The 24,468-nt window shown below is 35.3% G+C and overlaps 1 protein-coding gene across 4 annotated transcripts in view; it reads left to right on the top strand.

Moving 5' to 3' along the window:
- LOC125650668 (F-box/WD repeat-containing protein 7-like) overlaps positions 1-24,082 on the top strand; it is a 31,468-nt gene extending 7,386 nt beyond the window's left edge. For 2 of the 4 annotated variants that reach the window (XM_048879133.2, XM_056166596.1), the window contains 7 exons: positions 1,981-2,132; positions 3,610-3,682; positions 5,570-5,681; positions 7,944-8,068; positions 8,485-8,560; positions 15,610-15,725; positions 21,066-24,082. In XM_048879133.2, coding sequence (XP_048735090.2) covers positions 1,981-2,132; positions 3,610-3,682; positions 5,570-5,681; positions 7,944-8,068; positions 8,485-8,560; positions 15,610-15,725; positions 21,066-21,194 — 783 coding nt within the window. In that variant the 3' untranslated portion in view covers positions 21,195-24,082. Of the gene's footprint in view, positions 1-1,980; positions 2,133-3,609; positions 3,683-5,569; positions 5,682-5,837; positions 7,796-7,943; positions 8,069-8,484; positions 8,561-15,609; positions 15,726-21,065 lie in introns of those variants that run through there. The other 2 variants (XM_056166594.1, XM_056166595.1) reach the window with 2 other exon arrangements.
- Positions 24,083-24,468: the final 386 nt, after the last annotated feature.

The following is a 24,468-nucleotide window of genomic DNA, read 5'->3' on the forward strand; positions in this document are numbered from 1 at the left end:
ATGTCCCTCCTTGTTTTATGTTAAAGATTTGATATTTTGTTTAACAGTGCCCACTCCCTCATCAGAATTTCAAAAAATCCAATAACAGTTGAACTTTAGATCAGGGTGTATACCAAGAAATTTTAATTCTATGTACAAATATTGCTAACAATGCAACTCGGTGGTTTTTTGGAGGGCCTGATTTGAGGTCGATATTGGGGCCTGATTTGGGGTCGATATTACCCAGATATTTTCCCAAAACCTGACCAAAAAATTCCCAATCGTAAATTCCAAAAATTCTTTGTATGACTTATCTAACACAATGTTTACATTGTGTACACATAACTTCCGGTGATGAAAACCTGATAGTGGTTTTAGTACAGTGAACACTGTCACAGTACCAGTATTTATTAGACATGAAGCATGGTTGTTATACATCAATTATACCTTAAAGAATCTTCATTCCACATGTATGATTGATGAATATCACAAATTTTCATTAAAAATGAATTTTCCCCAATTTTCTTGTTTTGTTGCTTCCTAACTGTAAGGGCCCCACTCCCAAAGTACTAGGGGGGGGGGGGACACTGCAACTGCAGTAGAACACACTTATAACATGTATAACGACCATACTTAAAATGATTTAGGGGTGAGATCAAAAAGTTCAATGTCTGACAAAAAACTAAATTCACATAGTTTTCACCAAGCCTCCCCCTCCCTTTAAAACTAAATATGATGGATGTTGAAACTTATCAATTAACAAGTAAAAATAACACTGTATACCATTTTAGCTCACCTGAGCTTTTCTGATCACCTGTTGTCCGTCGTCTGTCCATAAACTTTTCATACTTTCGACTTCTCCAAAACCACTGGGCCAATTTCAACCAAACTTAGTACAAATCATCCTTAGGTGAAGGGGATTTAAGTTTGTTCAAATGAAGGACCATGCCTCCTTCAAAGGGGAGATAATCACCAAAAATAGGTTGGGGTCATTGAAAAATCTTCTCAAGAACCACTGTGCTAGAAAAACTAAAATTTACATGGATTGAAAGCATCTTGACAAAGAGGAGATTCAAGTTTGTTAAAATTATGACCCCTGGGGCCGCAATAGGAGATCAAAGTTTTACATGCGAATATTTAGGGAAAATCTTTAAATATGGGCCAAGGTGACTCGCATGAGCGATGTGGCCGGTGGGCCTCTTGCCTACTGTTTATTCACAAATGAAAGTGCACAATTCATTAAAAGTTTTAAATGTTCATTAAAATGTGATATGATGTGGTCTTTATAGTCACTTGTCTTTTTCTTTTTCCACTAAAGTCTAATAGATGTCGGATGACAGAAACTTACAGGAGATTTTATCCCTCTCCCCCGAACTATTTGAATTTAGATTTTTATCCAACATCGATCTTTTGATCTCGCCCCTTATTACCTACAGGAAAGTGATTTTCATTCCCTGTAGTTTTTTAAACACATATTATGAACTACATTTAAAATGGACATGCTTATAACAAAGCGATCCTTATTGATATTTATATTCCCCTGTGAGAGGAAAATAACGAATATCAAAATTGTATTGGATATAGCAAAGTTTGGTTGTAATGAACTGTTTTTTGCTGGCTTGGAGGTTCACTATAACTGTGTTTTACTGTATAGTATGCATGAAAAACTTTTCATGCAGTGCTTGAAAATCACAATGGTTATTTTAATAAATTTAGTACATGTATATGTTTATTACTTATCATTCAGGTTTTCTTTAAACCAGTTTATATAAAAAACAAGTGATATTCATAATTCATAGTTATAGTATAGATTTATAGTGCATCATTCTGGAATGTGAATAAAGTGCCATGAACTGTACAGATACTCCTGACAGTCCGGTTCTTTTATTTTTAAGGACAACATGCTGGTGACTGGATGTGTTGACAATGCAGTTCTTTTATTTTTAAGAGTAACATGTTGGTGCCTGGTTGTGCTGACAGTTTGGTTCTTTTACTTTTAAGGACAACATGCTGGTGACTGGATGTGCTGACAGTTCGGTCCGAGTTTTTGACTCCACTACGGGACAGGTGGTCTTCTCTCTACAAGGACACCAAGGATCGGTGGACCACCTGGCTATCATAGAGGACTACATTGTCAGTGCTGGTACTGATAGGTGCAGAACATAATAGTATTCAATTATTATTAGTGCATTATCAGATAATAGTCCACATTTCCTTGAGGTTTTGTGACCAACCTGGTGGATTGATTGATTGATTGTATCTTGTTTGACGTCTCACTCGAGAATTTTTCACTCATGGTCATCAAGACCCGTGAAGGGCTTCAAATTTAGGCCTTTGCTCGGCGCTTAAGGCCATTGAACAGTGAGGGTTCTTTAGCGTGCTACGCCTACTGTAACATGGGACCTTCGTTTTTAAGGTCATCTCTTAGGACCCGTGACATTCACACCTGTTGCTGAGCGTTTAGCGATGGAACTGTCACTACCTGTTTTAACCCCGGCCTTCTGTATGCGGGGCGAACGCTCTAACCTCTAGACCAACCTGGTGGAAACTTAACTATGGCTTGATAGTGGGTGTAACCATTGTTTTATCAATAATATATAGAATTCCTCATATTGCAAATATAATGTTGAGTGTTCACATGATGAGCAACATGTGTATGTGATTTCACAAGTGTGCGTGTGTTTGCTGATGTATGTAAACAGAAGTCTCTGTCAGTTGTCAAAAATCTCGAGTCTGGTGGACAGTTAAATTTCCCCCTGTATGAATAACAAGTTTCTTGGATAAAACAAATAAATTTATCAAATTATAATCCATGTTGTAGGTTATGTGATAATTAGTGTTGTTAGGATAGATTGCTTTTAAGCTGATCAGACTTTCCTCTGTTAACCTTAGATATTATACATTTAAATAACATCTTCTTAAGTGCTATTGATATGAAACTGAATGGGTATGCGGACGTGACCCTCTATTGAGTTACTTCAGATCCTTGTGTGGTGACGTACATGATTGGATCAAAGGATCTGATTTTAATCAGATTGGTATGTGTGCTGTCAAGATGTTAAATATTATGTACTCTCACGTCATTGATAATTCCAGGTCTACATGGTTTTTTTACTGGTCAAGGTGGCTCAGTGGTTAAAGCATTCACTTCATGACTTAGAGGTAATGGGTTTGAGCCCCACTTATGTCTTGTCAGCACCAAACCAAAGATGTAAAAATAATCCGTTCCTACTCCTTTACCAAACGTTCAGCATTTAGATCTTTTGATAAAAACAGTTCTATATTGCAGCAGGCATTAGTACGTTAAAGAAGCCTTTCTGCTACAGCCGTGAGGGCTAAGCATAGGTCTAAATTTGTGGCACTTCATTTACAGTTGGTGACGTCTCAATATTGGTGAAAAATTCTCAAAAGACTATTATAGACTAACAAATTATTATCATTATTGTAAATTTATACAGCGCTTTATCTAATCAACACAATTACGGTACCCTAAAGTGCTTCACATGTAAAACAAACTAAAACAAAGAACAATAAATACATTTTGAAAAAGACATAAAATAGTATTAAACTGAAGAAACTAAGATATTGGTTTTAGAGTTACAGAACTTTAATTTCTTTTTGTTGTTTCAGGACGGTGATGGTCTGGTCTATTTCACAAAGAAAACATGTACATACCCTACGAGGACATGTCGATGAAATTGAGGTAACACAACTTTATAATTCATCTCAGTCTCACAAATGTGTTGTTATGTGTTTTTATGCGCAAATGAGCTTTTCTGATCAAAAAAGTCAGTCGTCGGCGTAAACTTTTTACATTTTCTTATTTTTCTCCAGAACCACTGGGTCAATTTCAACCAAACTTGGCACAAAGCATTCTTGGGTGAGGGCTTTCAAGTTTGTTCAAAGAAAGGGTCATGTCCCCTTCAAAGGGGAGATAATCACAGAAATGCAAAAATAGGGTAGGGTCATTTAAAAATCATAATGAAGATCCAAGTTTGTTGTGTCGCCTGCGTTACGCAGTGGCGACATATAGGGATCACTATCCATCATCTTGTGGCGTCTGGCGTCGTCGTCGTCACAAAAAATTTCTGTCACAGTTTTCTCAAGAACCACATGGGGCAACTCCCTGATATTTGGCACAGAGCATCAGTGTGGCCAACTGTATTGTGTAAGACATTTTCGAATCTGTCGCTTATCAACTTCCTGTTTGCCGGGACTTAGAATTTTTTACAGCAAAAAAATTTCTGTCACAGTTTTCTCAAGAACCACATGGGGCAACTCCCTGATATTTGGCACAGAGCATCAGTGTGGCCAACTGTATTGTGTAAGACATTTTCGAATCTGTTGCTTATCAACTTCCTGTTTAGTGACAAAAACCATTTCAATAATTTACTTTTTCAACATTATACGTGATATATATTACATATAGAATGAACTAGCAGGCGACACATGTCTTCCGGGGAAGACTTAATACTGCGTTCAAATCATGGCGCCTGGGGGTAGAATGGGGCCACAATAGAGTATCAAAGTTTTACATACAAATATATAGGGAGAAAATCTTCTCAAGAACCACTGGACTAGGAAAGTACAAATTTACATGAAAGCTTCCTGACATAGTACAGAATCAAGTTTATTACAATCATGGCCCCTGTGGGTCGGATGGGCCCACAATAGGGGATCAAAGTTTTACATACATGAATATTAGGGAAAATCATTAAAAATCTTCTGAAGAATCACTGGGCCAGAAAAGTTTACATTTATATGAAAGCTTCTTTACAGGATGTAGATTCAAGCTTCTTAAAATCATGGCCCTCAGGGGTAGGATGGGGCCACAATAGGCTACATACTAATGTATAGAGAAAATCTTTAAAAATCTTCTTCTCAAGAACCATTTGGCTAAAGAAGTTTACATATACATGAAAGCTTCCTGACATACTGCAGATTCAAGTTTGTAAAAGTCATGGCCCCTTGGGGGTAGGTTGGGGCCAAAATTTTACATGCAAATATATATGGAAAATCTTTAGATGTGGGCCAAGGTGACCCAGGTGAGCGATGTGGCCCATGAGCCTCTTGTTACCACTTGACCTTGGGGTTTGACCTACTTTTGAAAAACTTTAACCATAGTCATTATCAACTTTGCCACCATACAGGGGCATCATTGTTGAATTGATGTAATTTGAAATACACGTGTCTAGCCAACACATGTTTTGATTTGTATCCAATACAAAATTCTGCCCCAGAACCGACATGTAAACTGCAATATCTTCTTGTTCTTGCCACTGACCGTGAAAGTGTTCTAGCCAGGTGAGTGATTCAAGCTCTTGAACATCTCTTGTTTCATCACATTTGCCAGATGCTAGGCAGGATGCAAAAACCTAGATAAGCATGTATAAGTAAAAATGTCATATTCATTGCAACGATAGTAACTATTCTCCATGAAGTTAGGTTGAGGGTCACAGAAGAACTCTCAAATCCAATATACCCCAGGTAGACTTATACAAGAAATACATGTACAAATACACCATTCAAATTGTGCCCATGAAACCATTTTAATAGCCCTTTGTAATGCATAATTTGACTCTGTTTGCAGTGTTTGGCCCACTGTGGGTACACCGTTGTGACGGGATCGTGGGACAAGGCCGTGATGGTGTGGGACGTGAGAAAGGAGGATGCTGTACAAATGCTTCATGGCCACAGAGAAGGTAAATTAGACCACATGTCTGCTGGAGAAGTTTCTTTCTAGACTTTGTGTATAGATGTAGAGGTTATTTTGCTAGAATTTGTTTCAAATTTGAAAATTGGAGAGAGATACATGTAACGGTGATGTAGAATAGAAAGGTTTTTATTTCTGTTTGAAGTTGTGACGTGTTGTTACTGCACTGAGGATACAGTAGTGAGTGGAAATGGAGACTCGGATGTACGGATCTGGGTTAGGGTTAGGGTTTCGCTATATCCGTGTTCGCTATATTCGAGTTTTACTGTAGAAAGGTTTTTATTTCTGTTTGAAGTTGTGACATGTTGTTACTGCACTGAGGATACAGTAGTGAGTGGAAATGGAGACTCAGATGTACGGATCTGGGTTAGGGTTTCGCTATATCCGTGTTCGCTATATTCGAGTTTTACTGTAGAAAGGTTTTTATTTCTGTTTGAAGTTGTGACGTGTTGTTACTGCACTGAGGATACAGTAGTGAGTGGAAATGGAGACTCAGATGTACGGATCTAGGTTAGGGTTAGGGTTTCGCTATATCCGTGTTCGCTATATTCGAGTTTTACTGTAGAAAGGTTTTTATTATGGCGTCGAGCTTTGCTCGAACGGCATCTAGTCAGCGTGTACGACTGAATCAGCTGAAAAGTTTACGCGACCGAAGGTGTCAGACTATCGATGCTTCCGCGGAAAAATCCCGCGCTTTTTGTAATGGCGTATGAATATCTGTACTGTTTAATGATTTAAGACATTTTAAAGTTGTTAATGAGAAACAAATGAAAATTATCACATTGATTTACTTTAACATATAAAAACTTTCACAAAAAATAAAAAAAAATCAAATAAAAATTCCAATTTCAATGCGAACTACATTTGCAAAGTCACGTGATGTCTGAAACGATAGCGTGTCTAGACGAAAGATAGCGTGGGTTTTGTTTGTAAACATTGCGTGCTGTTGGCGAAATTTAAACTGAGAAATAGTGTATCGCGGATTATTTATGGTCATTATATTTTAGGGTAGGTAATGTTTATTTGACTGTAGCATTCTCAGTAGGGTATTAACGCATCTGTAGGTTTGCAAATCATTGGTCAACTCGGTATATAAACACTGGCACGTGTTAATGTTATTGTAAACAAACCAAGCGCGGAAGCATTCATTATTATAAGGCTTTCAAGTAAAGGTTTTTGTGGAGGTAAAAGTTACTGAATTAACAAATTTTTTTTTTAATCTGACTAGATTTTCATCTCTTGAGATGCTAGCAGTGATATATACTACAAATGGTCCATAGTTGTTTACATTGTTGCACATATTTCTTATTAAAATTTTGGTTTATAACTTATTTCTTGTTTTTATTATGTTATCAACAAGTACATGCAATGCTGCCCTTTACAACTATTAAAAGGAGAGTTCTCACAACAGTTGACTTTTTCACTAAATATCTTAATGCACAAATTTTCAGTTCTTTGTGAATTACATCTGTGCCAAGGATTGTAGAGTACTCCCTTGACTAGCAAAGATGTGTGAATAATTGAGAGCAATGGTTGATCACAAAAATCTTCATTATTTAATAACATTAGATATTGTAAATAATCCTTTGAAAAATATTCTGAAGAAATGAATGGAATTGTAAGAAAAATATATCTGTAATTGAATTTTTGTGTGAAAAGAGCTACTGTACAGATGTATTAGAAGCATTATTCCTGTATGAAGGATAAATATTCTTGGTATTGCTTGAATTCAAAGCTGTATGTGTGTTTTTAATACATGTACAGCTAATCTTCGTTATCGGGAATATGTAAATAGAGTTGTCAGTCCAAACCACTTCTTTTTTGTGTGTGTGTTATCCTTGTTATCGCAAATCCTTGGATATCTCAAATTTAATTTCAGTCTTGTTGAATTTGCAATAACAAGGTGTGACTGTAGTCAATGGCATCAAAATATTCACAGGTAGAAGACTCTCCATTGAGATTTATATAAAGCTATATCTACTCTGTGTACATACAATAAGGGATGAAGCATTGATAAACTGGACAGTACATAGTTTCATTATAATCTTTGCTTTCTTAGCACGACGCCATTGTGGCCCTTCAGGCCTTTGATTTCTGTTTGAAGTTGTGACATGTTGTTACTGCACTGAGGATACAATAGTGAGTGGAAGTGGAGACTCAGATGTACGGATCAGGGTTAGGGTTTCGCTATATCCGTGTTCGCTATATTCGAGTTTTACTGTAGAAAGGTTTTTTTTATTTCTGTTTGAAGTTGTGACGTGTTGTTACTGCACTGAGGATACAGTAGTGAGTGGAAGTGGAGACTCAGATGTACGGATCTGGCGGATTCCGTCAGGAGAGTGCCTCCATGTTCTGTCTGCCCACAAAGAGGAAGTGGTAAGTACATGTAACATATTACGTCTTCTCTACAACCACTGGATCAATTTCAACCAAACTTGGTACCCAGCATCCCTAGGTAAAGGGGATTTACAGGGCCATGCCACCTCACAAGAGGAAATAATCAAGAAAAGGTCAAATTAGGGTGGGGGTATCTAAAAATCTTCTTATCAAAAACTGTTGTACTGGGCCAGAGAAGATTTAATTTAGAATAGGACCCTTAATTGGGATTAAAGTTACAAGAGGATGAATAGGAAAAATCTTTTAAATCCTTCAAGTCATGCACTATTTGTCAAAACCCGAATTACTATATAGTGTATATTAGCATGGGCTGCTCAAAATGTAACATTATTATAAAAGTAATGTATATTATACCATCAATGTGTTACATGTATTTCATGGTATATATATTGCAGTATTGCCTGGCTTGTACATCAGAGGTCATAGCCTCAGGCTCATCAGACAGTACTATCATCATTTGGAATTTTAGTGGTAAGATCTTGTTATCTAAAATTGAAAAGTCGGAACTAAAAATGTCAAATGATCAGGACTTAAACAAAATATTTCATATATGATTTCTACATGGGGATTATTACATGACATTTATGGATATCACCAACCTGATATTAAATAGAGATTTTTGAAGGTTTTTTGTACGCTCATCTTTTAATGGGACTGATTCACGATTTTCCCAAAAAAATTTCTTTTTCACTTTTGATGATCAAAATCTACTGTCTAATGTGTTTAAAAGAGTTCACATAAAAATCAGAGTTAAAATTTGTGACTATGTAAAATTAAGATGCTTTTATGTTACAAAATCAATATTTCTCTTGTTTTGTTTGTATACATAAAAAGATTCAAGTCTTTGTTTACATAACACATATTTAAGGCTAAAATATTGCTTTTATTCTTGCATTCAGAAGGTCAAATCTTTGACTGCCAACATTAAATGAGTTATATTTTTAATGTTTACCATCAAAAATGAATTTTTTTTTTTATCAAAAATCGTGAACCAGTCCCTTTAACAGGCTGTATCACAGTATAGGCTTTCATGTCTGTTACATTTTTTGTGTCTGGGTCATATCTTCACACTGAGGCCTAGGACTATCAAACTTGGTCATTCAATGCATCTGGGGGAGAGGGTGTGTTACTAACCAAAAATAGAGACTGTGGCCTCCTTGAATTTTTTAAGTCACCCAAGTGACTCATTGTAAAGGATTGTACAATTTTACAAGTTGATCAGTTTAGTTTGTTACAGGCTGTGGTTTGTTCCAGTGAACAGGCTGTGGTTTTTTACAGTGAATAGGCTGTGGTTTGTTACAGTGAACAGGTTGTGGTTTGTTCCAGTGAACAGGCTGTGGTTTGTTACAGTGAACAGACTGTGGTTTGTTACAGTGAACAGGCTGTGGTTTGTTATATTGAACAGGCTGTGGTTTGTTACAGTGAACAGACTGTGTTTTTTTTACAGTGAACAGGCTGTGGTTTGTTACAGTGAACAGGCTGTGGTTTGTTATATTGAACAGGCTGTGGTTTGTTACAGTGAACAGGTTGTGATTAGTTACAGTGAACAGGTTGTGGTTTGTTACAGTGAACAGGCTGTGGTTTGTTACAGTGAACAGGCTGTGGTTTGTTACAGTGAACAGGCTGTGGTTTGTTACAGTGAACAGGCTGTGGTTTGTTACAGTGAACAGACTGTGGTTTGTTATATTGAACAGGTTGTGGTTTGTTATATTGAACAGGCTGTGCTTTGTTACAGTGAACAGGCTGTGGTTTGTTGCAGTGAACAGGCTGTGGTTTGTTATATTGAACAGGCTGTGCTTTGTTACAGTGAACATGCTGTGGTTTGTTACAGTGAACAGGCTGTGGTTTGTTACAGTGAACAGGCTGTGGTTTGTTATATTGAACAGGCTGTGGTTACTTACAGTGAATAGCCTGTGGTTTGTTACAGTGAACAGGCTGTGGTTTGTTACAGTGAACAGGCTGTGGTTTGTTACAGTGAACAGTTTGTGGTTTGTTACAGTGAACAGGCTGTGGTTTGTTACAGTGAACAGGCTGTGGTTTGTTACAGTGAACAGTTTGTGGTTTGTTATATTGAACAGGCTGTAGTTTGTTACAGTGAACAGGCTGCGGTTTGTTATATTGAACAGGCTGTGGTTAGTTACAGTGAATAGCCTGTGGTTTGTTACAGTGAACAGGCTGTGGTTTGTTACAGTGAACAGTTTGTGCTTTGTTACAATGAACAGGCTGTGGTTTGTTACAATGAACAGACTGTGGTTTGTTATATTGAACAGGCTGTGGTTTGTTATATTGAACAGGCTATGGTTTGTTACAGTGAACAGGCTGTGGTTTATTACAGGGAACAGGCTGTGGTTTGTTATATTGAACAGGCTGTGGTTACTTACAGTGAATAGCCTGTGGTTTGTTACAGTGAACAGGCTGTGGTTTGTTACAGTGAACAGGCTGTGGTTTGTTATATTGAACAGGCTGTGGTTTGTTACAGTGAACAGACTGTGGTTTGTTACAGTGAACAGGCTGTGGTTTGTTACAGTGAACAGGCTGTGGTTTATTACAGTGAACAGTTTGTGGTTTGTTACAGTGAACAGGCTGTGGTTTGTTACAGTGAACAGTTTGTGGTATGTTACAGTGAATAGCCTGTGGTTTGTTACAGTGAACAGGCTGTGGTTTGTTACAGTGAACAGTTTGTGGTTTGTTATATTGAACAGGCTGTCGTTTGTTACAGTGAACAGGCTTCGGTTTGTTATATTGAACAGGCTGTGGTTACTTACAGTGAATAGCCTGTGGTTTGTTACAGTGAACAGGCTGTGGTTTGTTACAGTGAACAGGCTGTGGTTTGTTACAGTGAACAGACTGTGGTTTGTTATATTGAGCAGGCTGTTGTTTGTTATATTGAACAGGCTGTGGTTTGTTACAGTGAATAGCCTGTGGTTTGTTACAGTGAACAGGCTGTGGTTTGTTACAGTGAACAGGCTGTGGTTTGTTACAGTGAACAGGCTGTGGTTTGTTATATTGAACAGGCTGTGGTTTGTTATATTGAACAGGCTGTGGTTTGTTACAGTGAACAGGCTGTGGTTTGTTACAGTGAACAGTTTGTGTTTTGTTACAGTGAACAGGCTGTGGTTTGTTACAGTGAATAGCCCTGTGGTTTGTTACAGTGAACAGGCCGTGGTTTGTTACAGTGAACAGGCCGTGGTTTGTTACAGTGAACAGTTTGTGGTATGTTACAGTGAATAGCCTGTGGTTTGTTACAATGAACAGTTTGTGGTTTGTTACAGTGAACAGGCTGTGGTTTGTTACAGTGAACAGTTTGTGGTTTGTTACAGTGAACAGGCTGTGGTTTGTTACAGTGAACAGACTGTGGTTTGTTATATTGAACAGGCTGTCGTTTGTTACAGTGAACAGGCTGCGGTTTGTTATATTGAACAGGCTGTGGTTAGTTACAGTGAATAGCCTGTGGTTTGTTACAGTGAACAGGCTGTGGTTTGTTACAGTGAACAGGCTGTGGTTTGTTACAGTGAACAGTTTGTGGTTTGTTACAGTGAACAGGCTGTGGTTTGTTACAGTGAACAGACTGTGGTTTGTTATATTGAACAGGCTGTGGTTTGTTATATTGAACAGGCTATGCTTTGTTACAGTGAACAGGCTGTGGTTTGTTGCAGTGAACAGGCTGTGGTTTGTTATATTGAACAGGCTGTGCTTTGTTACAGTGAACATGCTGTGGTTTGTTACAGTGAACAGGCTGTGGTTTGTTATAGTGAACAGGCTGTGGTTTGTTACAGTGAACAGGTTGTGGTTTGTTACAGTGAACAGGCTGTGGTTTGTTATATTGAACAGGCTGTGCTTTGTTACAGTGAACATGCTGTGGTTTGTTACAGTGAACAGGCTGTGGTTTGTTACAGTGAACAGGCTGTGGTTTGTTACAGTGAACAGGTTGTGGTTTGTTATAGTGAACAGGCTGTGGTTTGTTACAGTGAACAGGCTGTGGTTTGTTACAGTGAACAGGCTGTGGTTTGTTACAGTGAACAGGTTGTGGTTTGTTATAATGAACAGGCTGTGGTTTGTTACAGTGAACAGGCTGTGGTTTGTTACAGTGAACAGGTTGTGGTTTGTTATAGTGAACAGGCTGTGGTTTGTTACAGTGAACAGGCTGTGGTTTGTTATAGTGAACAGGCTGTGGTTTGTTACAGTGAACAGGTTGTGGTTTGTTATATTGAACAAAACGATGTTTAATCTTACATGCTTGTTTTGTTCAGTAGTTACATTTTCTATTGCACTTTCACATCTTTAGCCCCACCCAGCAAACTCTAGCTGTTGTCTCTGATAATTCATTCATTCTTGTTAGAATTATTTTATACTGATATCATTTAGATATTAGTTTCATTTTAACATGCAAAAGGATAAGGAACATTATTGTGATGAACAACATTCAATAAATGCTCAAACTGAATGACTAAATAATAATATATAGATCAGCTAGTGATATTAGATGAATAATAATACATAGATTATCTAGTGATATTTAGAGAAGTAATAATACATAGATCAGCTAGTGATATTAGATAAATAATAATATATAGATCAGCTAGTGATATTAGATGAATAATAATACATAGATTATCTAGTGATATTAGATGAATAATAATACATAGATTATCTAGTGATATTTAGAGAAGTAATAATACATAGATCAGCTAGTGATATTAGATGAATAATAGTATATAGATCAGCTAGTGATATTAGATGAATAATAATACATAGATTATCTAGTGATATTAGATGAATAATAATACAGAGATTATCTAGTGATATTAGATGAATAATAATACATAGATTATCTAGTGATATTAGATGAATAATAATACATAGATTATCTAGTGATATTTAGAGAAGTAATAATACATAGATCAGCTAGTGATATTAGATGAATAATAATACATAGATTATCTAGTGATATTAGATGAATAACAATACATAGATTATCTAGTGATATTAGATGAATAATAATACATAGATCAGCTAGTGATATTAGATGAATAATAATACATAGATCAGCTAGTGATATTTAGAGAAGTAATAATACATAGATCAACTAGTGATATTAGATGAATAATAATACATAGATCAGCTAGTGATATTAGATGAATAATAATGCATAGATCAGCTAGTGATATTAGATGAATAATAATACAGAGATCAGCTAGTGATATTTAGAGAAGTAATAATACATAGATTATCTAGTGATATTAGATGAATATTAGATGAATAATAATAATACATAGATCAGCTAGTGATATTAGATGAATAATAATACATAGATCAGCTAGTGATATTAGATGAATAATAATACATAGATCAGCTAGTGATATTAGATGAATAATAATACATAGATTATCTAGTGATATTTAGAGAAGTAATAATATATAGATCAGCTAGTGATATTAGATTAATAATAAATATAGATCAGCTAGTGATATTAGATGAATAATAATGCATAGATCAGCTAGTGATATTAGATGAATAATAATACAGAGATCAGCTAGTGATATTATATGAATAACAATAAATAGATTATCTAGTGATATTAGATGAATAATAATACATAGATCAGCTAGTGATATTAGATGAATAATAATACATAGATTATCTAGTGATATTTAGAGAAGTAATAATATATAGATCAGCTAGTGATATTAGATGAATAATAATACATAGATTATCTAGTGATATTAGATGAATAATAATACATAGATCAGCTAGTGATATTAGATGAATAATAATACATAGATTATCTAGTGATATTTAGAGAAGTAATAATATATAGATCAGCTAGTGATATTAGATGAATAATAATACATAGATTATCTAGTGATATTAGATGAATAATAATACAAAGATTATCTAGTGATATTAGATGAATAATAATACATAGATTATCTAGTGATATTAGATGAATAATAATACATAGATTATCTAGTGATATTAGATGAATAATAATACATAGATTATCTAGTGATATTAGATGAATAATATACATAGATCAGCTAGTGATATTAGATGAATAACAATACATAGATTATCTAGTGATATTAGATGAATAATAATACATAGATCAGCTAGTGATATTAGATGAATAATAATGCATAGATTATCTAGTGATATTAGATGAATAATAATGCATAGATTATCTAGTGATATTAGATGAATAATAATACATAGATTATTAGTAATATTAGATGAATAATAATACAGAGATCAGCTAGTGATATTAGATGAATAATAATACATAGATTATCTAGTGATATTAGATGAATAATAATATATAGATTATCTAGTGATATTAGATGAATAATAATATATAGATTATCAAGTGATATTAGATGAATAATAATACAGAGATTATCTAGTGATATTTAGAGAAGTAATAATACATAGATCAGCTAGTGATATTAGATGAGTAATAATACATAGATCAGCTAGTGATATTAGAGAAATAATAATACATAGATTATCTAGTGATATTAGATGAATAACAATACATAGATTATCTAGTGATATTAGATGAATAATCATACATAGATCAGCTAGTGATATTAGATGAATAATAATACATAGATCAGCTAGTGATATTTAGAGAAGTAATAATACATAGATCAGCTAGTGATATTAGATGCAAAGAGGGTAGCTGTTTTATTTACTGCTATGTAATCTGGGCAGATGATCACTTGACATGTTTTTGTGTTAAATATTTAATCTTGAATTTCTGAATTTTTATACTCCTGAGATGTGTGCACTGATTCAGCTCTGTTGATTGTGCATTGTAATTCCTCTTTCCATTATAATGTCACATTTGATAAAAAAAACAACAACTCATAGCTGCTGTGTATTTGGTACCAATCAAATGCATGACACTATCTCTCCATTCCCTGTTTGCTGAACACATGAATGTGCTTTTGAATAAATATTTTATTCCATCTTCCTTAGCTGCTACAAGTCAGTGTCATGTACTTAATATATGGTAACAAGCATTCTCTTAGTAATTAAGCTATGCAGGTAATTAAGCTATACAGGTGATTAAGCTATACAGGTAATTAAGCTATACAGGTAATTAAGCTATACAGGTGATTAAGCTATACAGGTAATTAAGCTATACAGGTGATTAAGCTATACAGGTAATTAAGCTATGCAGGTAATTAAGCTATGCAGGTAATTAAGCTATACAGGTGATTAAGCTATACAGGTGATTAAGCTATACAGGTAATTAAGCTATACAGGTAATTAAGCTATACAGGTGATTAAGCTATACATATGGTGGATATTCAGATTCCTGGATCATCCACTGCTTAGGAGCAAATATATACAATCTTTTAAAATGACATCTTAGCATTAAGGTGTGATGGTACATTTATCAGACACTATTTCCATGTTGTAATCTCCATGCTCCCCCCAAATTGTCAATATGCAATGATTGTTTTTAAGATGTTGCCATGTTGGTTTTTAGAGATCTTGTGTCTTTTTTTTAACAGGGAACCTCTTGCATACGCTGACTGGTCATCTCGGTGTTGTCAGATGCCTACACATCAACGAGTTTCGCTTAGTGAGCGGGGGCGACCAGAAAAAAATTAACGTCTGGGATTACAGAGTATGTATACAGACATACAGACAAACCAATCATTGGAACTAATACAAACACACAGACAAACCAATCAGTGGAACTAATACAAACACACAGACAAACCAATCAGTGGAACTAATACAAACACACAGACCAATCTGTGGAACTAATACAAACACACAGACAAACCAATCAGTGGAACTAATACAAACACACAGACAAACCAATCAGTGGAACTAATACAAACACACAGACCAATCTGTGGAACTATTACAAACACAGACCAATCAATCTGTAGAACTAATACAAACACAGACAAACCAATCTGTGGAACTAATACAAACAGACAAACCAATCAGTGGAACTAATACAAACACACAAACCAATCAGTGGAACTAATACAAACACACAGACAAACCAATCTGTGGAACTAATACAAACACACAGACCAATCAGTGCAACTAATACAAACACACAGACAAACCAATCTGTGGAACTAATACAAAGACACAGACAAACCAATCTGTGGAACTAATACAAACATACAGACAAACAATATGTGGAACTAATACAAACACACAGACAAACCAATCTGTGGAACTAATACAAACACACAGACAAACCAATCTGTGGAACTAATACAAACACACAGACAAACCAATCTGTGGAACTAATACAAACACACAGACAAACCAATCTGTGGAACTAATACAAACATACAGACAAACAATCAGTGGAACTAATACAAACACACAGACAAACCAATCAGTGGAACTAATACAAACACACAGACAAACCAATCTGTGGAACTAATACAAACACACAGACAAACCAATCAGTGGAACTAATACAAACACACAAACCAATCAGTGGAACTAATACAAACACACAGATAAACCAATCTGTGGAACTAATACAAACACACAGACAAACCAATCTGTGGAACTAATACAAACATACAGACAAACAATATGTGGAACTAATACAAACACACAGATAAACCAATCTGTGGAACTAATACAAACACACAGACAAATCAATCTGTGGAACTAATACAAACACACAGACAAACCAATCTGTGGAACTAATACAAACACACAGACAAACCAATCTGTGGAACTAATACAAACATACAGACAAACAATCAGTGGAACTAATACAAACACACAGACAAACCAATCTGTGGAACTAATACAAACACACAGACAAACCAATCTGTGGAACTAATACAAACATACAGACAAACAATCAGTGGAACTAATACAAACACACAGACAAACCAATCAGTGGAACTAATACAAACACACAGACAAACCAATCTGTGGAACTAATACAAACACACAGACAAACCAATCAGTGGAACTAATACAAACACACAAACCAATCAGTGGAACTAATACAAACACACAGACAAACCAATCTGTGGAACTAATACAAACACACAGACCAATCAGTGCAACTAATACAAACACACAGACAAACCAATCTGTGGAACTAATACAAAGACACAGACAAACCAATCTGTGGAACTAATACAAACATACAGACAAACAATATGTGGAACTAATACAAACACACAGACAAACCAATCTGTGGAACTAATACAAACACACAGACAAACCAATCTGTGGAACTAATACAAACACACAGACAAACCAATCTGTGGAACTAATACAAACACACAGACAAACCAATCTGTGGAACTAATACAAACATACAGACAAACAATCAGTGGAACTAATACAAACACACAGACAAACCAATCAGTGGAACTAATACAAACACACAGACAAACCAATCTGTGGAACTAATACAAACACACAGACAAACCAATCAGTGGAACTAATACAAACACACAAACCAATCAGTGGAACTAATACAAACACACAGATAAACCAATCTGTGGAACTAATACAAACACACAGACAAACCAATCTGTGGAACTAATACAAACATACAGACAAACAATATGTGGAACTAATACAAACACACAGATAAACCAATCTGTGGAACTAATACAAACACACAGACAAATCAATCTGTGGAACTAATACAAACACACAGACAAACCAATCTGTGGAACTAATACAAACACACAGACAAACCAATCTGTGGAACTAATACAAACATACAGACAAACAATCAGTGGAACTAATACAAACACACAGACAAACCAATCTGTGGAACTAATACAAACACACAGACAAACCAATCTGTGGAACTAATACAAACATACAGACAAACAATCAGTGGAACTAATACAAACACACAGACAAACCAATCAGTGGAACTAATACAAACACACAGACAAACCAATCTGTGGAACTAATACAAACACACAGACAAACCAATCAGTGGAACTAATACAAACACACAAACCAATCAGTGGAACTAATACAAACACACAGACAAACCAATCTGTGGAACTAATACAAACACACAGACCAATCAGTGCAACTAATACAAACACACAGACAAACCAATCTGTGGAACTAATACAAAGACACAGACAAACCAATCTGTGGAACTAATACAAACATACAGACAAACAATCAGTGGAACTAATACAAACACACAGACAAACCAATCTGTGGAACTAATACAAACACACAGACAAACCAATCTGTGGAACTAATACAAACACACAGACAAACCAATCTGTGGAACTAATACAAACACACAGACAAACCAATCTGTGGAACTAATACAAACATACAGACAAACAATCAGTGGAACTAATACAAACACACAGACAAACCAATCAGTGGAACTAATACAAACACACAGACAAACCAATCTGTGGAACTAATACAAACACACAGACAAACCAATCAGTGGAACTAATACAAACACACAAACCAATCAGTGGAACTAATACAAACACACAGATAAACCAATCTGTGGAACTAATACAAACACACAGACAAACCAATCTGTGGAACTAATACAAACATACAGACAAACAATATGTGGAACTAATACAAACACACAGATAAACCAATCTGTGGAACTAATACAAACACACAGACAAATCAATCTGTGGAACTAATACAAACACACAGACAAACCAATCTGTGGAACTAATACAAACACACAGACAAACCAATCTGTGGAACTAATACAAACATACAGACAAACAATCAGTGGAACTAATACAAACACACAGACAAACCAATCAGTGGAACTAATGCAAACATACAGACAAACAATCAGTGGAACTAATACAAACACACAGACAAACCAATCTGTGGAACTAATACAAACAGACAAACCAATCAGTGGAACTAATGCAAATATACAGAGAAACCAATCAGTGGAACTAATACAAACACACAGACCAATCTGTGGAACTAATACAAACACACAGACAAACCAATCAGTGGAACTAATACAAACATACAGACAAACCAATCAGTGGAACTAATAGACATACAGACAAACAATCAGTGGAACTAATACAAACACACAGACAAACCAATCTGTGGAACTAATACAAACAGACAAACCAATCAGTGGAACTAATACAAACACACAAACCAATCAGTGGAACTAATGCAAATATACAGAGAAACCAATCAGTGGAACTAATACAAACATACAGACAAACAATCAGTGGAACTAATACAAACACACAGACCAATCTGTGGAACTAATACAAACACACAGACAAACCAATCAGTGGAACTAATACAAACATACAGACAAACCAATCAGTGGAACTAATAGACATACAGACAAACAATCAGTGGAACTAATACAAACACACAGACAAACCAATCTGTGGAACTAATACAAACAGACAAACCAATCAGTGGAACTTATACAAACACACAAACAAACCAATCAGTGGAACTAATACAAACATACAGACAAACCAATCAGTAGAACTAATACAAACACACAGACAAACCAATCAGTGGAACTAATACAAACATACAGACAAACAATCAGTGGAACTAATACAAACACACAGACAAACCAATTAGTAGAACTAATACAAAACACAGCCAAACAATCAGTGGAACTAATACAAACACACAGACAAACCAATCTGTGGAACTAATACAAACACACAGACAAACCAATCTGTGGAACTAATACAAACACACAAACCAATCTGTGGAACTAATACAAACATACAGACAAACCAATCAGTAGAACTAATACAAACACACAAACAAACCAATCAGTGGAACTAATACAAACATACAGACAAACTAATCAGTAGAACTAATACAAACACACAGACAAACAATCAGTGGAACTAATACAAACACACAGACAAACCAATCTGTGGAACTAATACAAAACACAGACAAACCAATCTGTGGAACTAATACAAACACACAAACCAATCTGTGGAACTAATACAAACACACAAACAAACCAATCTGTGGAACTAATACAAACACACAGACAAACCAATCAGTGGAACTAATACAAACACATAGACAAACCAATCAGTGGAACTAATACAAACACACAGACCAATTTGTGGAACTAATACAAACACACAGACAAACCAATCTGTGGAACTAATACAAACACACAGACAAACCAATCAGTGGAACTAATACAAACACACAGACAAACCAATCAGTGGAACTAATAAACATAAAGTTTGGAGGACTATATTTGAAAATACATGAGAGCCTGAACTGTGACATTTTACACCAGTATACTTCATGAAGCACATTAGCACTTACATGATATAAATGTAAATATGCTGGCACGAAGCATTGCTGTTCATGCCCTCATTTATTTTCAAAAGTGAAATTTATTTTTTACATTTACTCTTTACTTTGATTTCTGTTAGAATTCCCAGCCATAAAAATAGTTGTACTATATTTATCAAGATTCATACGCATACTGTTCACATCCATGAGGAAATGGCCATCATTTCAATTGGTAAAGATATTGAAGGCAAAGAAATGTAAATATTTACTAAAGAACAGATTCTATATACTGGTACATGTAATAAACAAATAAACATTAAGGTAGAACTAAACAGAAGAAATAAATATTTAGGACATAAAGAGTGGACACAAGACAACAAAGTCCAGCTGTCAGAACAGTACATACTCTTACACTTCAGAATGCATTTAAAAAAGTAGAGACATCCACAGAAAATCAAACAAAAGAACAAAAACCAGCAATGTTTAGACATTCATTGGGTACCAAGTATACAAAGATAAACTCACAAATACAACTATCATTGACTAGAACAAAAATTTCAAAACCTTTCACAGCTAAACATGAAAACTGATTATAGCAGCCACTTGGTTCAAATTAATGTATAGTGCCATAAATTGTGGCAACAAGATGAGAAAAACATCTAATGGTAAAATGAAACATATCTCATTGCAGACTGGAGAATTACTAAATACCGTCCATCGTAATCCAACCAGGCTACATAAGATGTTAGTTAGCGACACAAAACTTATCACAGCCTCCCCCGAAACTCCAGGGACCATCACTGTGATCAGCTACTGGTAAGAAAGACCAGTGTACGTGTTCAGCTAATGATAGTGGGAACCAGTTTACATGTTCAGCTATTGGAAGCAGGACCAGTTTACATGTTCAGTTATTGGTAGCAGGAACCAGTTTACATGGTCAGCTATTGGTAGCAGGGACCGATGTATCAAATGTGTCACAGTTTGTGAATTTAATAGAAGCTGAAAATCTTTTCCTGAAAACAGAAAGAAGCTGTAACATTTTGAATGGCTGTTAAAGTTAAAACCTTTTTTCATTAGAGATTGTGCTGAGTTAACCATTGATGTGAATGCTATGAAAAATTATTGTGTTGATAATCTTATTTATAAAGTACCTGTATAGCAATTCAGAATTTTTAATATTGAAAATTTTTCAACTTATTGTGTCATAATGAAAACATAGTAAAGTTACAAATTGAAGAATTATCATGACCTTGACCTTATGACCTCAAGATCTACAGGTGTCCTCCCATAATGGTCAACTACCATTGCATAAAATATGAAAGTTTTATATTGAAATTGTGTCACAGTGAAAGTGATGATGAACATATGGATGGACAGATAACGATGTGAGTCCTACAGGGCTTCTGCATTTCATGATTTGTATGACATGACTAATGATTTGTTTCAATATCTGCATTATTTATATATCAATCTGTTGCTAAATGGATACCTTTCTTCCCTCCCTCCATTTCTCATGTTATGTTATTTACGTATAAAAGATATTGCATGGCTCATCTATTCATAAAACCGATTTATCCATTGATATATAGACTAGATAATGTTTATCCACTGTCATATCGTATTATATACTATTGATCCATTTATAAATACACAGATATTTTTCTCCATTGTTACAGATGTGGTAGAGATGCTATGTATTCATTGTTGTATGGTACATATACCATTTAACCATTTTTATACGCCCGTCTTTAGACGGGACGTATTATGGTATAGCGATGTCTGTCCATCCGTCCGTCCGTCCGTTCGGGGTTTTCTCTTTATAATTTCATTTTCCTTTCACATATCATGCTGAAACTTGCTGTGTAGCTTCTTTGTGGGTCACTCTAGATCATACTGCAATTTTGATCCATTTCGACCTTTTTTCCAGGAGTTTTGCCCCTTTATTTGGAAATAATTATTATATGGAGGGTACATAATTTTTCCACCCTACTCCTCCCACAGTTTTCAAGTGAGGGCCTTCTTATTTTGTGGAGTGTCTGTATGGGTATTGAAGATGTGCATGTGGGATGGATTTTGATTTTCTACAATTTTTGAGAAAATTACAGGTTGTTGAACTTAGTGTATTTGGAAATTAATATTCTATGGAGGGTACATAATTTGTCCCCCCTACTCCTCCCAGTTTTCAAGTGAGGACCTTCTTATTTTGTGGAGTGTTTGTATGGGTATTGAAGATGTGCATGTGGGATGGATTTTGATTTTCTACAATTTTTGAGAAAATTACAGGTTGTTGAACTTAGTGTATTTGGAAATTAATATTCTATGGAGGGTACATAATTTGTCCCCCCTACTCCTCCCAGTTTTCAAGTGAGGACCTTCTTATTTTGTGGAGTGTTTGTATGGGTATTGAAGATGTGCATGTGGGATGGATTTTGATTTTCTACAATTTTTGAGAAAATTACAGGTTGTTAAACTTAGTCTATTTGGAAATTAATATTCTATGGAGGGTACATAATTTGTCTGCCCAACTCCTCCCACAGTTTTTAAGTGAGGATCTTCTTATTTTGTGGAGTGTTTGTATGGGTATTGAAGATGTGCATCTGGGGAAGGATTTTGATTTTCTTCCATTTTTGAAAAAATTACAGGTTGTTGAACTTGGTCTATTTTGAGGAAATCTAGATTTTTAAGCTAAGACCCTTTGTTCATATGAAAGTTTGTCACAGCCTCATGATGGTTGATACTACCTGAAGCAATTTTATACAAATTATAGCACAAGAAAAACACCCTTTGTAAGCATTTCACGGGCATATTATGTACCGTTTGCGGTACTCATGTTGAATGATGTAGATGTTTTTTATCATTTATATGGAATAGATACTGTTTGTATCCATTGTTATATGGAATAGATACTGTTTATATCCATTGTTATATAGAATAGATCTATACTGTTTATATCCATTGTTATATGGAATAGATACTGTTTATATCCATTGATAATGGTTTTGATACTATTTGTATCTATTGCTACTACATGCATTATGCCTATATGTCTGTACTGTACTACAAATGTTTATCCATTGTGAAAAGAAATGATGCCATTTCTGCCGATTGTAGAAAATAACATACAAAACGTGCATGTCTTTATTGTATAGAAATGATCAGAAATCCAGGTATTTCATCATCTTGTAAACTGTGCCTTGCTGACAGAGGTATTGATATGAAAACTGTCATTTATTGCTTGTATGATGTAATTTAGTCTATCTGTTATGTAAACACAACGGAACATCACAAACAGTGGTTGTCAGTACTGTACTGTGGGGACATTCTGAGTACTGTACCGTGGGGACATTCTGAGTACTGTACCGTGGGGACATTCTGAGAGTATCTATGAACTTGTTATGTTGTGTAGTTCTCTGAATGAACTATTGGAGATGATTCATGTGGAGAGTTGTGTAGCTAATTACCGTGAAAACTGAAGTTTTGATTCCAATGCTGTGGAAAATCATCTACTTTTATATTAAGTGCCAAAGTGAGGAGTCTTCAGGAGTAGATAGAATCATAGATTGATAATCCAATCCAGTTGTTATTTCAATTATTATGCAATTAATGTTTCAAACACTTGTGAGTTTTTTTAATATAATTTTTTGATATTATTTATTGTAGAAATCTGTGATACTTTAGATTCATTTTTCATTAAATCATTAATAGGAGTTTTCTCGAGAATGTTTTGTGTCTTTTGAACAGAGTTGCTGACAGGCAGGTTTAATTTCTTTATTCACAATAAACTGCTTCAGAATTAAGGAAGCTTACAGTATACAATGCTGTGGAAACCATTTTTATTTCACCAGAGCCGTAGGTTCATGTGAGCTTTTCTTGTCTCTGGTAACTTTTCATTTGAACCAATTTCAACCAAACCTGCAGTGGTGTAGCTTCGTAGGCTCGAGTAGGGACACACCTACACATTCCTTTTTAGCTCACCTGAACCGAAGGTTCAAGTGAGCTATTCTGATCACATTTTGTCCGGCGTCCGTCTGTCTGTCTGTCCGTCTGTCTGTAAACTTTTCACATTTTCGACTTCTTCTCCAGAACCACTGGGC

The sequence above is a fragment of the Ostrea edulis genome, chromosome 5, assembly GCF_947568905.1.
Source record: "Ostrea edulis chromosome 5, xbOstEdul1.1, whole genome shotgun sequence".
Lineage (NCBI taxonomy): Eukaryota > Metazoa > Mollusca > Bivalvia > Ostreida > Ostreidae > Ostrea > Ostrea edulis.